This window comes from Pseudopipra pipra, chromosome 7 (assembly GCF_036250125.1).
Source record: "Pseudopipra pipra isolate bDixPip1 chromosome 7, bDixPip1.hap1, whole genome shotgun sequence".
Lineage (NCBI taxonomy): Eukaryota > Metazoa > Chordata > Aves > Passeriformes > Pipridae > Pseudopipra > Pseudopipra pipra.
In genome coordinates, this window is record NC_087555.1 from 19,220,044 (window position 1) to 19,233,837 (window position 13,794).

Genomic DNA, 13,794 nt, shown 5'->3' on the forward strand with positions numbered 1-13,794 from the left:
GTTCATACTTCTGGCATTCAGTCAGGGAGCTCTCATCTCTGCATCTAGCATACAGGGAAACACTTCATCTTTTCTTCTACCCATAAAATGATATACTTTCACTGGCACAATCTCTTCTGAGATCATAAATCAGGTAATAGAAAATGAAGCATCTAAATACAGACACAAGTTTAGAATCAGTTTATCTAAAGACATATTCCTTGTCTACCTAATCTGGGCACTAACATCTACTCACATCTCAGGAAAACATTTAATTTATCCCCTTCAGGACTCTCCCAGATGGTTCTAAATTAGAGTCTCAGGGATAAAGGACACTCTTAGTGTTTCAGTTTGCAGAAGTACATACCAGGCTGTATGATTTCTGGAACAATCTGTGGTGCAGGTAAATTAAGTTTGGACAGATCAGCCAGGTTAGGAAGCCCTGTTGGTAATGGCATCAGACCTAAGAAGAGTAGAAAAATTACAGCTGAAAACTTAAAATTGTTTCTGAGATCTTACTGCTAATTTAAAACTTATTATATATTGCTTTACATCTTGATTATCATTTTTACACATAAGGATGCAAATTCACCTGAATTTCAGTTTTTAAGCTGCACAGTGAAAACAGATATCTATTGCAGAAAGTCTGGACTAGAAAATACATAATCCAAAACCTTTCATATTTTTTCTGAGGAAAGCAGATTCTTATTTCAAGGAATCAGAAGGTTTCCATTCCAGGTTCCACTTCCAATAAAGGTAGTTGTTTCTCCACAGCACTGTACCAGAAGCCCTCCATTTCCAATTTGAATGGCAGACAATAATAATAGCATTAAATACACAGTATTCCCTGATCCTTAATATTGATTACTGTATTATTAGTTTTTTCTACTTAGTTCATAACTAAACACAAAAATATACGTAAAAAGGCAAGAGAAAGTAACTTTCAACGTCAGGAAGCACTGAAAGTAGAAGAGAAACATACGATGAATGCAACACATGCCCTTCCATCATTGTGTTTGCTATGGAACATCTTTCTTCTCCTGAATTTCCTATCTTAGAAGAGCTGCATTTCTGGTACAAGGGCTCTATTCTTACTTTGCGTTTAGTTCAAAGAAGGCTAATTCAGAAATAAACTGTTGGTACCACAGTATTAAGACAGAGAGGAGAAAAGCCTTAAAGCAAGGGCACTGTATAGAGATTTTGATTAAATCCCAGCCACTTTACCTATCCATGAATTCATTAGCCATGAAGGCTGACAATCTGACTCGGAGCCTTCAGCTCAGCTACAAGCAACTTTGAGCTTTTTTTAAAATCTGAAAAAAGCTGAACTTCATACAAATTCACTCAAATTTTAAACCTCTTATGTATTTATATGTCCATGCAATTACAAGATATGTTCTATTTTGCTTTCAAAACAGCAGTGATACTATTCAGAGAAAAAGGTGAAAGGAAAACTTGGATTTGCCAATTTTAGGGAAGGGGTGGATAGGTGGCCAGGGAAGAAAATCTTTATCTGCTTAGAGAAAATAGCAAACAACTACAAAGTTCAGCTTCTGGTAAAGTTCTCTGCTCTTGTTTGGATGCACTGAGCTCCACTACCTGTCTTTTCTACGTTAGAGAATATACCTGCAAGCATTTCTTAAAACTTTTGGACACATCTTTATCTACTTGTCTCATAGCATGCAAAACATAAAATACAACTCCTTTAGTGTTCTGGAATGCACAACTGAGTCCTATACCAGCGCACCAATTACACAGCAAAATCCTATACAATCCTTATTTTACCCACTGTAAATAATTCTGGGATACTAGTGCTTGAAATGTTCATGGTTATCAGGAAACAACCATTTTGTAGACACACTCTTACTTTCATTATACCAGTTTAAATACTGTGTAATTCAGAAACAGTAACGGCAACATCAATTCTATATTGTTAGCCCTTTCTTTTTATTAGGAAGAGCAACCAAGCTGAGTATTAAAACACAGTTTCCTAAAATGGAGATTTTATGGGTGAAGGGAATGCAGGATTAGGCAAGACAAACCTTCTCAGACCTCTGATGCCTGGGTGCAAAGGACACACTGAAAACTGCATTTATTTGCAGAATTATTTTGCAACATAAAATTTATGAACTACAGAAAGTAACAATATATCAACTCAAATGTTGCAAATAGCAAAGCAAAATCTTCCTGAGAAATCTGGAATGCTGCATCAACTGTGCAGGAGGCCTAAAAGGTAAACATTGTAAACTTTGTTGCCAAGTCAGTCCTCTGTGCTACAGACATGCTGTGAATATACCGTAACAAAAATAATTCTTCACATTGTAGAGGTTGTATAGAGATCTTTAACATGAAATATGTAAGTTGTATAAAGTTATACCTTCCCCAAAAAGCAGTGGAAAAGACAGCTCTCTTAAAATTTTTGTTTCAGAAATGTTTAAAGAAATTTTACCTACTCACCTGGTAGTGTAGTTGCTGGGTTAACTGGTGGCACACAGGTAGGGGACTGACTGACTTGTGGTGGTAATAATGGAACTGTTGGAACACCTGGTGGAGCACACAGGGAAACAACATTAATTTTAAGCACACAACACTTCAGCTCCCTTTCTTAAGTAATACAAATAAATAATCATTTACAAGACAATTACTATTTGCCTTAACTATAAAATGCTGATGAAGAAAAAAGTACTCTAAATAATACACATGGCACTTCTGATAGAAGTTGTTTGCAACTATTCTGTGAGCAAGTAAGGCATAATTCCAGTACTCTAGCCTTTGTTTTTGAGACAAGTTTAAGAGAAAATGTTATTCTCTTCTGCCTTTTATTAAATTAACCAGAAACATCTGTGAGAACACAAGTCAGAACACCCATGCATTTTAGGTCAGTTACGTCAATACCAACCTGTGCTGAGAACATTACTGACAGTAGTTGAGGGTGAACTAATAGAAAGTCCTGAAAGACTCTGCTCAAGGCCTGCTGACCCAGGAGGGAGGGTGGCTGAGGGATTAACTGGTGACAGCTGAACCTTATTGAAAGGGAAAAAAAGTTACACCATTAGGGTTTGTTTCCACAAGAACCAATAGAAGCAGAAAAGCAATATAACATCATAATCTATTTTTATCAAGCCAAAGGAGGGACAACAACTTACCTCTGTGAAGCCATCTTTGAGGGGACTGAGAGATGCACTAGGCAACTGTCCTGGGAGAGAAATTTTCTTTCCCTCTTCAAATGGGCGTGTAGGTATCCTATGCAAATATCCATAGCCAATGCCACATCCTAGGCTTTTAAAATAGGAACATTTAGAAGTCAGTGAAGTGACTTTACAACTACAGACTAAGCAACCTACACATGAATGACTCAAGACACCAACAAGTTTCAAGGTAAGTTCTCTACAACCTTGCCCTCCAGCTTCAATGTTGCCTCATTTTCTATGGAGAAGTAATCAATACGAGACAACTGAAAGGAAACTCTGTAGCTTTTGGCAGTGAACATTCAGCACAAAATAAAATTCATTATTTTTTAGACCAAGCAGATATACCAGGCATACAGCATGGAATTTGACTCGTTGTTACTTGCAGCGCTCTGTTCTGGCAAGAATATACTACAGGCTAATGACTATTTGGAGCCTAATGCAGAAAGCAACTGTGGCACTTTGTGTATTTCTGCACTAGCTAATTTACTGATTTACAACAATTTTGATTTATCAGTTAACTGCATCTGAATTTCAAGTAAATATATAATTTATTATAGCAAAAACACCTTTGCTATAATAACGCTCTTTTCCTATATTTGTAGAAAACTTAAACCAAGCAGTTTTTAGGCTGGTGCTATAAAATAGTTGCCCCATGCCTCTATAACATATTGTCTCCTTACCTGCCTTCTCCACCCCAGGCAGAATTTGGAGTAATCACCACTTCTCGACAATTATCTGTGTCTGTGTTGTACACATAAAGTTTTAATGGCTTTGCTTCATGTGTTTCAATAAGGGAAAAGAGATCTTCAGACTGCAAAAAGAGAAAAATTAATAAGGACTTTTTTCTCCTTATTTTACTATTTGACATTAGATCCATCATTCTAGTCCCGACTTTCTGTAATAGAACCTTGTAACAGAACCTTATTTAAAAATAAAAAACTTATTTTTATATACTTACCTCATTCATGACGGTATCTGCTCCAATGATATAGTCACTATGAGGTCTAAGTCCAGCTAATGCAGCAGGAGAATTTGGCTCCACTTCCTAGTTTTAAGATGGAAAGTTACAAAACACTACGTAACTGTCAGGGTGTAGCAGAACAGTTAAGTGTGCACTTCACACAAGTTTTGAGTCAGACAAACTGGTCAAGTTTTCAACACAGTTAACAGGCTACTGAACTAAGGGGGGGCAGTCCCTCTTGATACCGTTCTGGTATTGTACAAAATACAACAGCTCTGAGTATTGTACAAAACCACTGATTTAAATACAAGACTTGACAATATACTTAAAGACATACAGATCTAGTTCAAAAGTCTTCCCAAAACCCATGAAAACAGATTAGTTTGATCTCATGACTTGTTAGCTACATCCCTTGCAAGTTAGTTTTCAATAGTAAGATAAAAACTGTAAGCAATAGTAACAAAAGTACTTCCAAGTCCATACGTACCAAGACATGCCAGACATTTTCATTGGCCCCATCAAAGCTGCAGAAACGAATGCTCACTCCCAGAAGGCCCTGCCCACCCCACATATTGCTGGGGGTCACTGATGTTTCTCTCAGTTCCAGTGTTTTGCTACTGTACACGAGCATTTTTACAGGTTTTTCAACATTTGCTTTCAACAGGTCTTTGAGAGTGTCATTGTCTTTATTCTGCAAATGTTCAAACAAGAACTTGGGTTAGTGCCCAACAGAACAAGCATCCAGTTCTACAGCAACACTTTTGTATTTCAAAGGTGTTATAAACACTGTATCAGAACAGGTACTTTCAGCTACTCTGTAACAAGTTTCCAGTTCCCCTCACAATTCCGGAACACAACTCTGGCAAAATCCTGGGATTTCCCAGAAACAGGTCATGCCTTCCAAACATGAAAGCACTTTAACTGATAAGATGCACCTTGCAGCTTTTCAGAGGCTTTCTTGAATCCAGGCATACCGGTGAAAGAGCTTACCCACACATCGTTTCTTCCACTGCTATGAGGGTCTGTGGTTTCACCTGAAAGCTTTCCCCCATGCCTCCTGCCCAGCCAACAGCTTTGACAGCAGCTTTTTCAATCAACCTGTTTCGACTGAATGGTTTGAGAGTTCTCACAGGAGCAGTTTTACAGACAGAACTAGGGGGGCACCAGCACAATCCCCCAGTGGTGGATCAGTAGGCAGTACTATCTTGGTGCACATATCTGCAGAGAGCACATCTGTCTGTCTGTCTGTCTGTCGGAATACTTATTTTCCAGCTAAACTGTCGGCAGAACTGTAACTAAAGGGTGAAGGAAATTAATTTCTGATGCAGTTCATCTTTCTAATTTTAAACTAAGGAGAAATATTTTATATGGATTTAAATAAAACAAATGCATTGGTTTACCTACAAAAAACAGATTCTCAATATATTGTTCATATTAAAAGTTATAAAATAGCAACACACTCACCAATCTTGAACCGTTAATGGACACAATAAAATCAAAGAATGGCTCCAATCCAGCTCTATGCCCCGGTGAGTTTTCTTGTACCTAACAAAGTTAAATAAGAATTTAATAAAAGTGTACCAATGTCGATTCATAGATTTGAATGATATTTCTACTTTTGCCATGTGTAGTTCTAGAAGCTACCAATGTTTGTGTGGATGATTTAAAAATATTCAAATATAATCTTTAGGACAAAAAAATCCCTCCCCCCAAAAAAAAGCATTAAAAAAAAGGAAGATTTCAAGAGAATTAGTAATTTATAAATTAAGGAATGACACAACAGTAGCCACTCCCTGGGAAAAGCACAGCTTAACAGCTGCAGCAGTTAAATTGTAGGTACTTGTTTCAATAAAGGAAATTATGGTCAAAGAACAAGCTTAATGAATTCTGAAAAAGTTGGTTAAAAAGCACTGTCTTTCCACAGAAGTACCAACACTGGACCTTGCTTTTTATCTTCTGCTTACTAAAGGAAACGGAGAATCACATCTGTGTAAGCGCGGGTTGTTATCTCATGATTAAACACGACCTGCTGACATTCTTGAGACACAGAAGGCATCTGTACAACCAGCGATTCATTAACATACCATCAAGTTTGCAAGAAAAGAGATAAGCAATTTTGCAGCCATGGCAGCTCAAATAGTTCAACCACTCCACTAAGACAAGGCTGAAGTATTGGATACACACTGCTCCCACAAGCTAAAAGCATGCTTTTAATTCCAGATAGAGTAACTGAGAGACATTATGCCAATGTCTTTTTCCTTATTACATGCATTGCTGACAAGGAAAAGTAACTCCAGTATGGCTGTCAGACTTTTCCTACAGCCTTTTTAGTAAAGACTATCTTTATTTGTAAGCTGATTCATTTTACCCACTGGCTTTTTCTTTTATGTACTACAATCACCTTCAAAAAGATCTAAAAACTGTTACCCTTTACAGTGCATTTTCTTACATTACATGCTATTCCACCTGTCAGAATTGGTACAAATCTGCTTGTTTGTTCAATACCGGTCTGATTTTGGAGGAATTGAGTTTTCTAATATGAGTTATCTGGAACAAAATACTGAGTACTTGAGACCTTCCTGCTAAAGACAGGTTAAACAGTTTCATGAAAGGACAATTAAAAACCTCTGTTTTCCTATGGACATGCTCCATAATTGTAATCTCAGGCCTGCAGTTTCTCTTGTAATTAAGTCATTCAAAACATCCTCTCCTCTGATGTAGTTTTTTGAGTAGCAAATGTAGGATGAGCTTATGCTGTTTGTTGCTCTTCCCTCAGTTTAGAGAGGTGACATGAAAATACTCTAATAGCCTCTTGACATATAGGAACTTACATTCTGTGTTTTTAATGAGCCTGACATAAAGGCTTTATACCAAAATTAAATCAGCAGGTGGTTTCAGAACTTACTGGGAAAACAATTTTAAAGACACAACATGTCTTCTTAAACCTCGGCATTAAAAATCAGTGAATCCAGCAAAGTGATACAATTATTCTCCTAACACATCAGATTTTTAGGACTGGATATATGTCATGGTCTTGAAATTACGAAAGGCCAGACTTCATCTTATTCAGAGATTTTCCTCCATTTCCAAATGAACTTCTTTAAAAAAAAAGAAAAACAACAACAAACCCACAACAAACCCCTGCGCTCTGACACAGTATCCCTCCCCTTGACCTCCAAGAGACTATATCCCAAACTCTGTGGACCAACAGTGGCCAGTATTCAATACAGGAACTTTCTGAAAGGAGACTGAGTATGTACAATAAATGAGAACTACGTACGTTCAGCATCCATCAATGTAAAACTGACTGACACCTGGGATATATAATTCACTTAGAATACAAAATCTATAGTCTGCCCCAAACTGACAAAGGGACTGAGAGAGTTTCCAAGGTATAAAAGATTGGTTGCAGAAAGTATGTTCAGATTAATGAACAGGTGTTCAGTCTTGAACACCTTCCCCCAAATCTATCATGATCCTGAACATCTCTGCATGGTTTGTTTCTAAGTGGGCATGTAAAAACCACCAGGAAGCTGAATCTAAAAGAAATCAAGCCCTTATAGTTGCATCAATCATACAGTGCACCTCAGAAGGAGGTAGCTGCATCCCTTCTGTCATCACATTTCCTCATGCTGCCATGCATAGGGTCAGTCACAAAAAGTCTCCTATTTCCCTGGCTCGTTGGGCCTTACTTCACTGACAGAAAAGCATGTTTATACCTGGCAGTCCCAGAAATGCAAACCAGAAATTCCAAGTCCACTCCACATGGAAAGTCTCCTCTCCTTAAAGAAGCGACATACTCAGCCCTGCACAACATCCACACCAACCCCATACAGTTTTTATGTCACACCACCTTATTTTCAGTCAGCTACCTGCACAATTCATTACCATCACACAGTGCCAAACACACAACACAGCTCTCTGCTCCAAGCTCTGTGGCCATGGTTCTCTTCCAGGAGCTACAGCAATAAAGGATAACCAGGGACCTTAGAAAACATAAGGGCACAAAAATCTTATTATTCATGGAAATAATAAAGATTCCATGTACACATCCATAAACTCTGTGCCTCCTGAGCAATCTGGTTTTCTGCAGCTTTTCTATGTGCCAAGTAGGTATTTAGTAACTTGCCTTTGTAATTGAGTAATTGCTGAGAAATAATCAAGTAATACCATTTACAACAGATCCGCTGCAGGCACGATACCATTCACGGCAGTTTGGGACGCCTAATTCTCTCAAAGCCAGCTGTTACTTCAGACAAGTTACAGACCCCTGTGGGTAAATGCCATAACTGTCTAACAGTAGAGACAAAGAGTGGCACAGACAACATGGAGATACTGTGGAGCTGCACCACCACAGCTTTTTAAGAGCAAATGAAGAAAATCTCTATCAAAATGCTGAATATCAGTAGCCAGAAAAGGGCCTCATATAGTGCTTCAGGAATTCAGCTTCTCACCAAGAGGACAGCTGGGCTTCTGAGTACATGGATTACACACTGATTTCACTTTTAATTCACTGTCAAGAATTAAACAGGAAAAAGGTTTCAAGGTCAATACACTAATTTTACTCTGCATTACCGAAAAGACTTGTTTTTGTAAATACATGAAGCTTCTCTTTGCTGAACACTGTTCCCAACACTATCACTCCATGCCTACACAGTACATATTGTACATTACAATTATAAGAACTCTGCTCAGCAGCACAGTGGTCACAAATTCAAGCCCCAAACAAACAGGGCAACCATAAATGGAATTAGGAACCAAAACCCTGATTTTCAGAGACAGATGAAGGCTCTCATCACTCCTGAAAGTCAGATAACTTATACTAGTTTCCATTTAAACTTTCAGAAGCTTAACTTCAAGCACAAAATACACAAATTCCAAGAAGCAGAAGCTCTGGAGTTTTCTTTTTTTCCCACATAAGAAACACTTCCTAGTATTTACTTTATTAGCAAAGAAATACTGAAAGGATTTTTTTCTAGTTCTTCCACCCACTCTATAATTGGCAGTAAAATTTCATTATATATCATGTATAAGCAATTCCTGTTAGATCTGACAGAATCCATTTTATTTCCATCCACTATTTTAACACATTACACTTTGTAACTGTACTGAATTTCTTGATGAAACACCCAGTTTTCAAGAGAAAAAGCTTCACAAGTTTTTTGGTAAGAAAACAGCTTCCCTACATGTAGCATAACTTTTTATTTTAGCACAGAGAATTTAACTCAAGCTTTTAAAAAGTGAACCTCCCTTAAAAAAAAAGTCATCACTTCATGCAATATGTGTGTATCACTATCACAACAACTGAAGCACTAAAGTAAGAGTTAGAAATCTAAACATTGGGCACTGCTGTTTGGTGTCTTTTAGGGGGAACACCACAATATACAGTAGCATACAGATCTCCCACAGGTAAAAATTCTTACATAGAATCATTTAGGTTGGAAAAGACCTTTAAGATCATCAAGTCCAACGACTAACCCAGCACTGCCAAGTTCACCATTAAACCATAATCCCAAGTGCCACATCGACATGTTTTTTAAACACTTTCAGGGAGGCTGATTAAGCCATTTCTGTGTACAGCCTATTCCAATGCCTGATCACACTTTCGATGAAGAAGTTTTACTGAAATCCTCTTGTTCTGTCACTTGTTACTTGGCAGAAAAGGCCGACCCCCACCTAGCTACAACCTCCTTTCAAGGAGTTGTAAAGAGAGGTAAGATCTCCCTTGAACCTCCTTTTCTCCAGACTAAACAACCCCAGGTCCCTCAGCCACTCCTCACAGGACTTGTGCTCCAGAGCTTCTCTGGATATGCTCCAGCACCTCCATGTCCTTCCTGAATTGAGGGGTACAGAACTGGGCACAGCACTCGAGGTGCAGCATCACCAGCACTGAGTACAGGGGCACAATCACTGCCCTGGTCCTGTTGGCCACACTACTGCTGGTGCAGGCCAGGATGCCGTTGGCCTCCTTGGCCATCTGGGCACAGGCTGGCTCATGTTCACCCAACTCTCAACCAGCATCCCAGGTCCTTTTCTGCCGGGCAGCTTTCCAGTCCTCTGCCCCCAGCCATGGGGTTGTTGTGACACCATCTATTACCTGAAGAAACTGTCAGGTCATTACAATAGCCTGGGCAAACTACAGCAGTTTCACATTGCTGAACAAGAAAATTATTCAAAGGTTTTGTTCGTTGTGTTTTGAAGAGCAGAAACAAATGCATACTGAGCAACACACAGAGTCAGGCAGTTGTTCTAATGAGCCATACATCTTATGTCAAAGGAAACTTATGGAGGAGAGGAAACAATGGAGAAAATTCCTACAGGTCAGTAGCAGTGCATGCTACCAGCCTAGCAGGCACCAATTAAAAGAAAGACTTATAACCACATTACATGAATCAATAAATGGAATTATAACAGCAAAAGCACACATGATGAATAAAAATTCCAAAAATTCCAAAGAATTGTTTCAAATGACTAATTCCTAGGTCCACCTATGAAGAGACTTGGGCAAGGAAATGGTAACTTTCTCTCCCTCTTAAAAAAAAGAAAAAAAAGAAAGAGAAAAGAAAAGAAAGAGAAAAGAAAAGAAAAGAAAAGAAAAGAAAAGAAAAGAAAAGAAAAGAAAAGAAAAGAAAAGAAAAGAAAAGAAAAGAAAAGAAAAGAAAAGAAAAGAAAAGAAAAGAAAAGAAAAGAAAAGAAAAGAAAAGAAAAGAAAAGAAAAGAAAAGGAGAAAAAGCTACATTTCAATGTCTAGAACCCCAAGAGTGCAGCCCAGAGCAACTTCTGCTATCAAGTGTGCACATGATGAAATCACTTTCCCTCAACAGTGCTTCAGTCCTAGAATGCTCCTATTTCCTGTTACAACTGCACTGGTGATAAAGCTCACAGTGAAAGTAATATTGAACTGAATACCAGCAGCCAAAAAGAATTAAGTAATCTGCAAATATTACATCAGAAATTAACGACGGTATGGTTCACTTGCTGCATATATTTCTGCTCCTGTTTAAAGTGAGCAGAGGATGAGACTTTCTACCAGTTTTGTAGGGAGGCAGCACGTGCAGTCTAAAAGTCTCACTGTAAAAAACGTGTAGCTCACAACAGTCTCAGTTTGCTCATCACTGGTAACTTGTACTTGGCTCCTACAGCTACTGAACAATGTTAACTCTTTGTTTCATGGCCATTCAACACTTCTTTTTCATTTATCTGCCTTACCAAACCAAATTCTTCCCATAATTGAAAAGATTTCCTGACATTTCTCTAATTTTCCAACAAGTAATGAAATCTTTAAAACAACCACTATATATTATTTACAGAAGTTTGGCATTATCAAAGAAATCTGATCTTATTCAAGTTAGACTTGGAGAACTGAAAGACTATGGCTCTTTTCCTTTTACCATTCTCATTTCTCTCATTAAAGTACTTAGCTCAGAAAGAAAACATAATTGAGAATAAGTAGAACACACCAGCAGCATTGCTCAACCCCAAGTTCTACCAAAGGTCAGTCCCTGCAGACAAAGCACTTGTGCAGAACTCCTCCAACAGTGCAAGCTGGACGCTGGCTGTAACAAACTTACTACAGAACACCAACTGGAAAATTAGACTTGGAAACTACATTCACCTATGCCACATGCATTGCAAGATAAACATTCCAAATTATAACTGTTAGGCTGGGATCATGATGCAATTTATGGTGCCTGTCCACAGAAAAAGCATAATCATTCATTATTGCAGCATCTGAAAATACCAGTAAGAAGACAAGGCAGTGAAAAACAGAGACATCAGTCTGTTTGAGACAGCAGGCAGGTCCTTTTCTGCATTTAATGTAAATATGGATGTCCTGTTGGAAATCAACTTCTTTACTGAGCATCTATCAATTACATTTACAAAGACTGGCAACCAAACACTGCTACTTTGGGTCACAGTAAAAACATTACAACAGAAAGGTGCTTAAATGAAAACAAAAGGCTCCAGCTCCAAGCAAGACTGTGAGAAAAAAAAAAAGAGATTCTACTTCATAAAAGAGTTGTATCTCAATTTATTAAGATGCTTTAATCAAACAGTATGAACTGCTAAGTCTGATGTAACTGATATTCTAACTGCAGAGTACCTACTGGTTTTACAAGTCTAAAAAGTAAACAGTTAATGAAATTTACGCTGTAATATGCTAAAAAAGAAAACAAGTCTGCCTGCAGAATGGTTTTTCTGGGGGAAAAAGAGAAGACAAAGTGGACTGTCATATATTAGCAACACTGGATTGTTATGCATCAGTAATACTAAAAGGGAGAAACAAAGTCCACCATGACTTTAGTCTATATGCAAATTTTAACAGAATGTTTGGATTTGATCAGAACATCAGTATTTGCTTCTCAGAAGCAGAGAGCTGATCTGAAAGGGTCCGATGCCAACAAACACACCAGCCCACACGGTGTCTGCAGTGAGCACACATCTCCAGCTACAGAAGTAGAAGCACTGTGCTATGGGCAAGGTGAGTGACCCCAGCAAAGTTCCTGTACCCCAGTGCCTCAGATTCCACCACACGCCCTGGGTACCATCCCTCTCATTGAACGTGAAACAAATACTAAAGAAAGGGTTTCCAAAAGGCTGCTCTCAAAACCTTTAATGCAGTCCAACAAAACAGGTTTTTTTCCACACAAAACCAAAGTTTTGTGGCCGCAGCGTGAACAAAATCAACATAACTATGAAAAATCACGCCCTCATTAGGGATGCAGCCCTTATGGAGGCCGCCTGTCATGTGAACCCCTTGACCCGGCACCCCGGAACTCCTGCGGGAGAGCAGCACTACAGTCCAGCCCAGTCCACGGCGGAGCGATGAAGACAATCCTGACGTGTTCCCCCGGGCGCAGCCAGACTCGGGCGGGCCGGGGTGCGAGAAGCGTTTGCCGGAGCAGAGGCCGCCTCGGCCTTCAGGGCTGCCCAGACCCAGCATCGCCTCCCGCGCTCCGGCCTGGGCACACACCGAGGCGCAGCCCGGAGGCACCGCTTGGCCCGGGGAATTACTTATCCTGGACCAATTCCTCCTCCAGACTTCTCACACACGGGAGCGGCAGCGCGGGCCCGGCTCACCCCACCGCTGCCGCCGCGAGCCGCGGGGCCGAGCGGGGAGCGCCTCCGGGAGCCGAGCGGGGCGTCCCGCGGCAGGACAGGCCCCGCGCCGCCCTTACCCGCAGGACGTGGTAGCCCTCGGTGCCGCCGCCGGGGATGTCGATGCTCTGCGAGGCGCCCATGGCCGGGCCGCGCCGCTGCCGCTCCGCGCCCGTCGGGACGTGGCACCGCGGCCGCTCCGCCCCGCGCGGGCGGGGCCCTACGGCGGCCGCGAGCGGACACGGCCCGCGCGCGCCTTCCTGGCGCCGTGTCGCCCCCTGGCGGCCCGGGGCGGCGGTGCCGGGCGCGGGGCGGGGGCGCCCCGAGGGAACAGCGGCTGTTTGTGGGAGCCGAGTGTATCTGTGGGAGCCGAGTGTGTCTGTGGGAGCCGAGTGTATCTGTAGGAGCCGAGTGTATCTGTGGGAGCCGAGTGTGTCTGTGGGAGCCCGAGTGTATCTGTGGGAGCCGAGTGTATCTGCGGGAGCCGAGTGTACCTGTGGGAGCCGAGTGTACCTGTGGGAGCCGAGTGTGTCTGTGGGAGCCGAGTGTGTCTGTGGGAGCCGA

At 40.6% G+C, this 13,794-nt stretch overlaps 1 protein-coding gene across 1 annotated transcript in view; it reads right to left on the reverse strand.

The window, feature by feature from the left end:
* GORASP2 (golgi reassembly stacking protein 2) overlaps positions 1-13,463 on the reverse strand; it is a 14,945-nt gene extending 1,482 nt beyond the window's left edge. The window contains exons 1-9 of the mRNA XM_064660855.1: positions 13,311-13,463; positions 5,596-5,676; positions 4,619-4,822; positions 4,129-4,215; positions 3,851-3,981; positions 3,126-3,258; positions 2,879-3,002; positions 2,437-2,523; positions 347-442 (exon numbers count right to left, since the gene is read on the reverse strand). Of these exons, the coding sequence (XP_064516925.1) occupies positions 347-442; positions 2,437-2,523; positions 2,879-3,002; positions 3,126-3,258; positions 3,851-3,981; positions 4,129-4,215; positions 4,619-4,822; positions 5,596-5,676; positions 13,311-13,373 (1,006 nt within the window). The 5' untranslated portion in view covers positions 13,374-13,463. The remainder of the gene's footprint in view (positions 1-346; positions 443-2,436; positions 2,524-2,878; positions 3,003-3,125; positions 3,259-3,850; positions 3,982-4,128; positions 4,216-4,618; positions 4,823-5,595; positions 5,677-13,310) is intronic.
* Between the last annotated feature and the right edge of the window lie 331 nt (positions 13,464-13,794).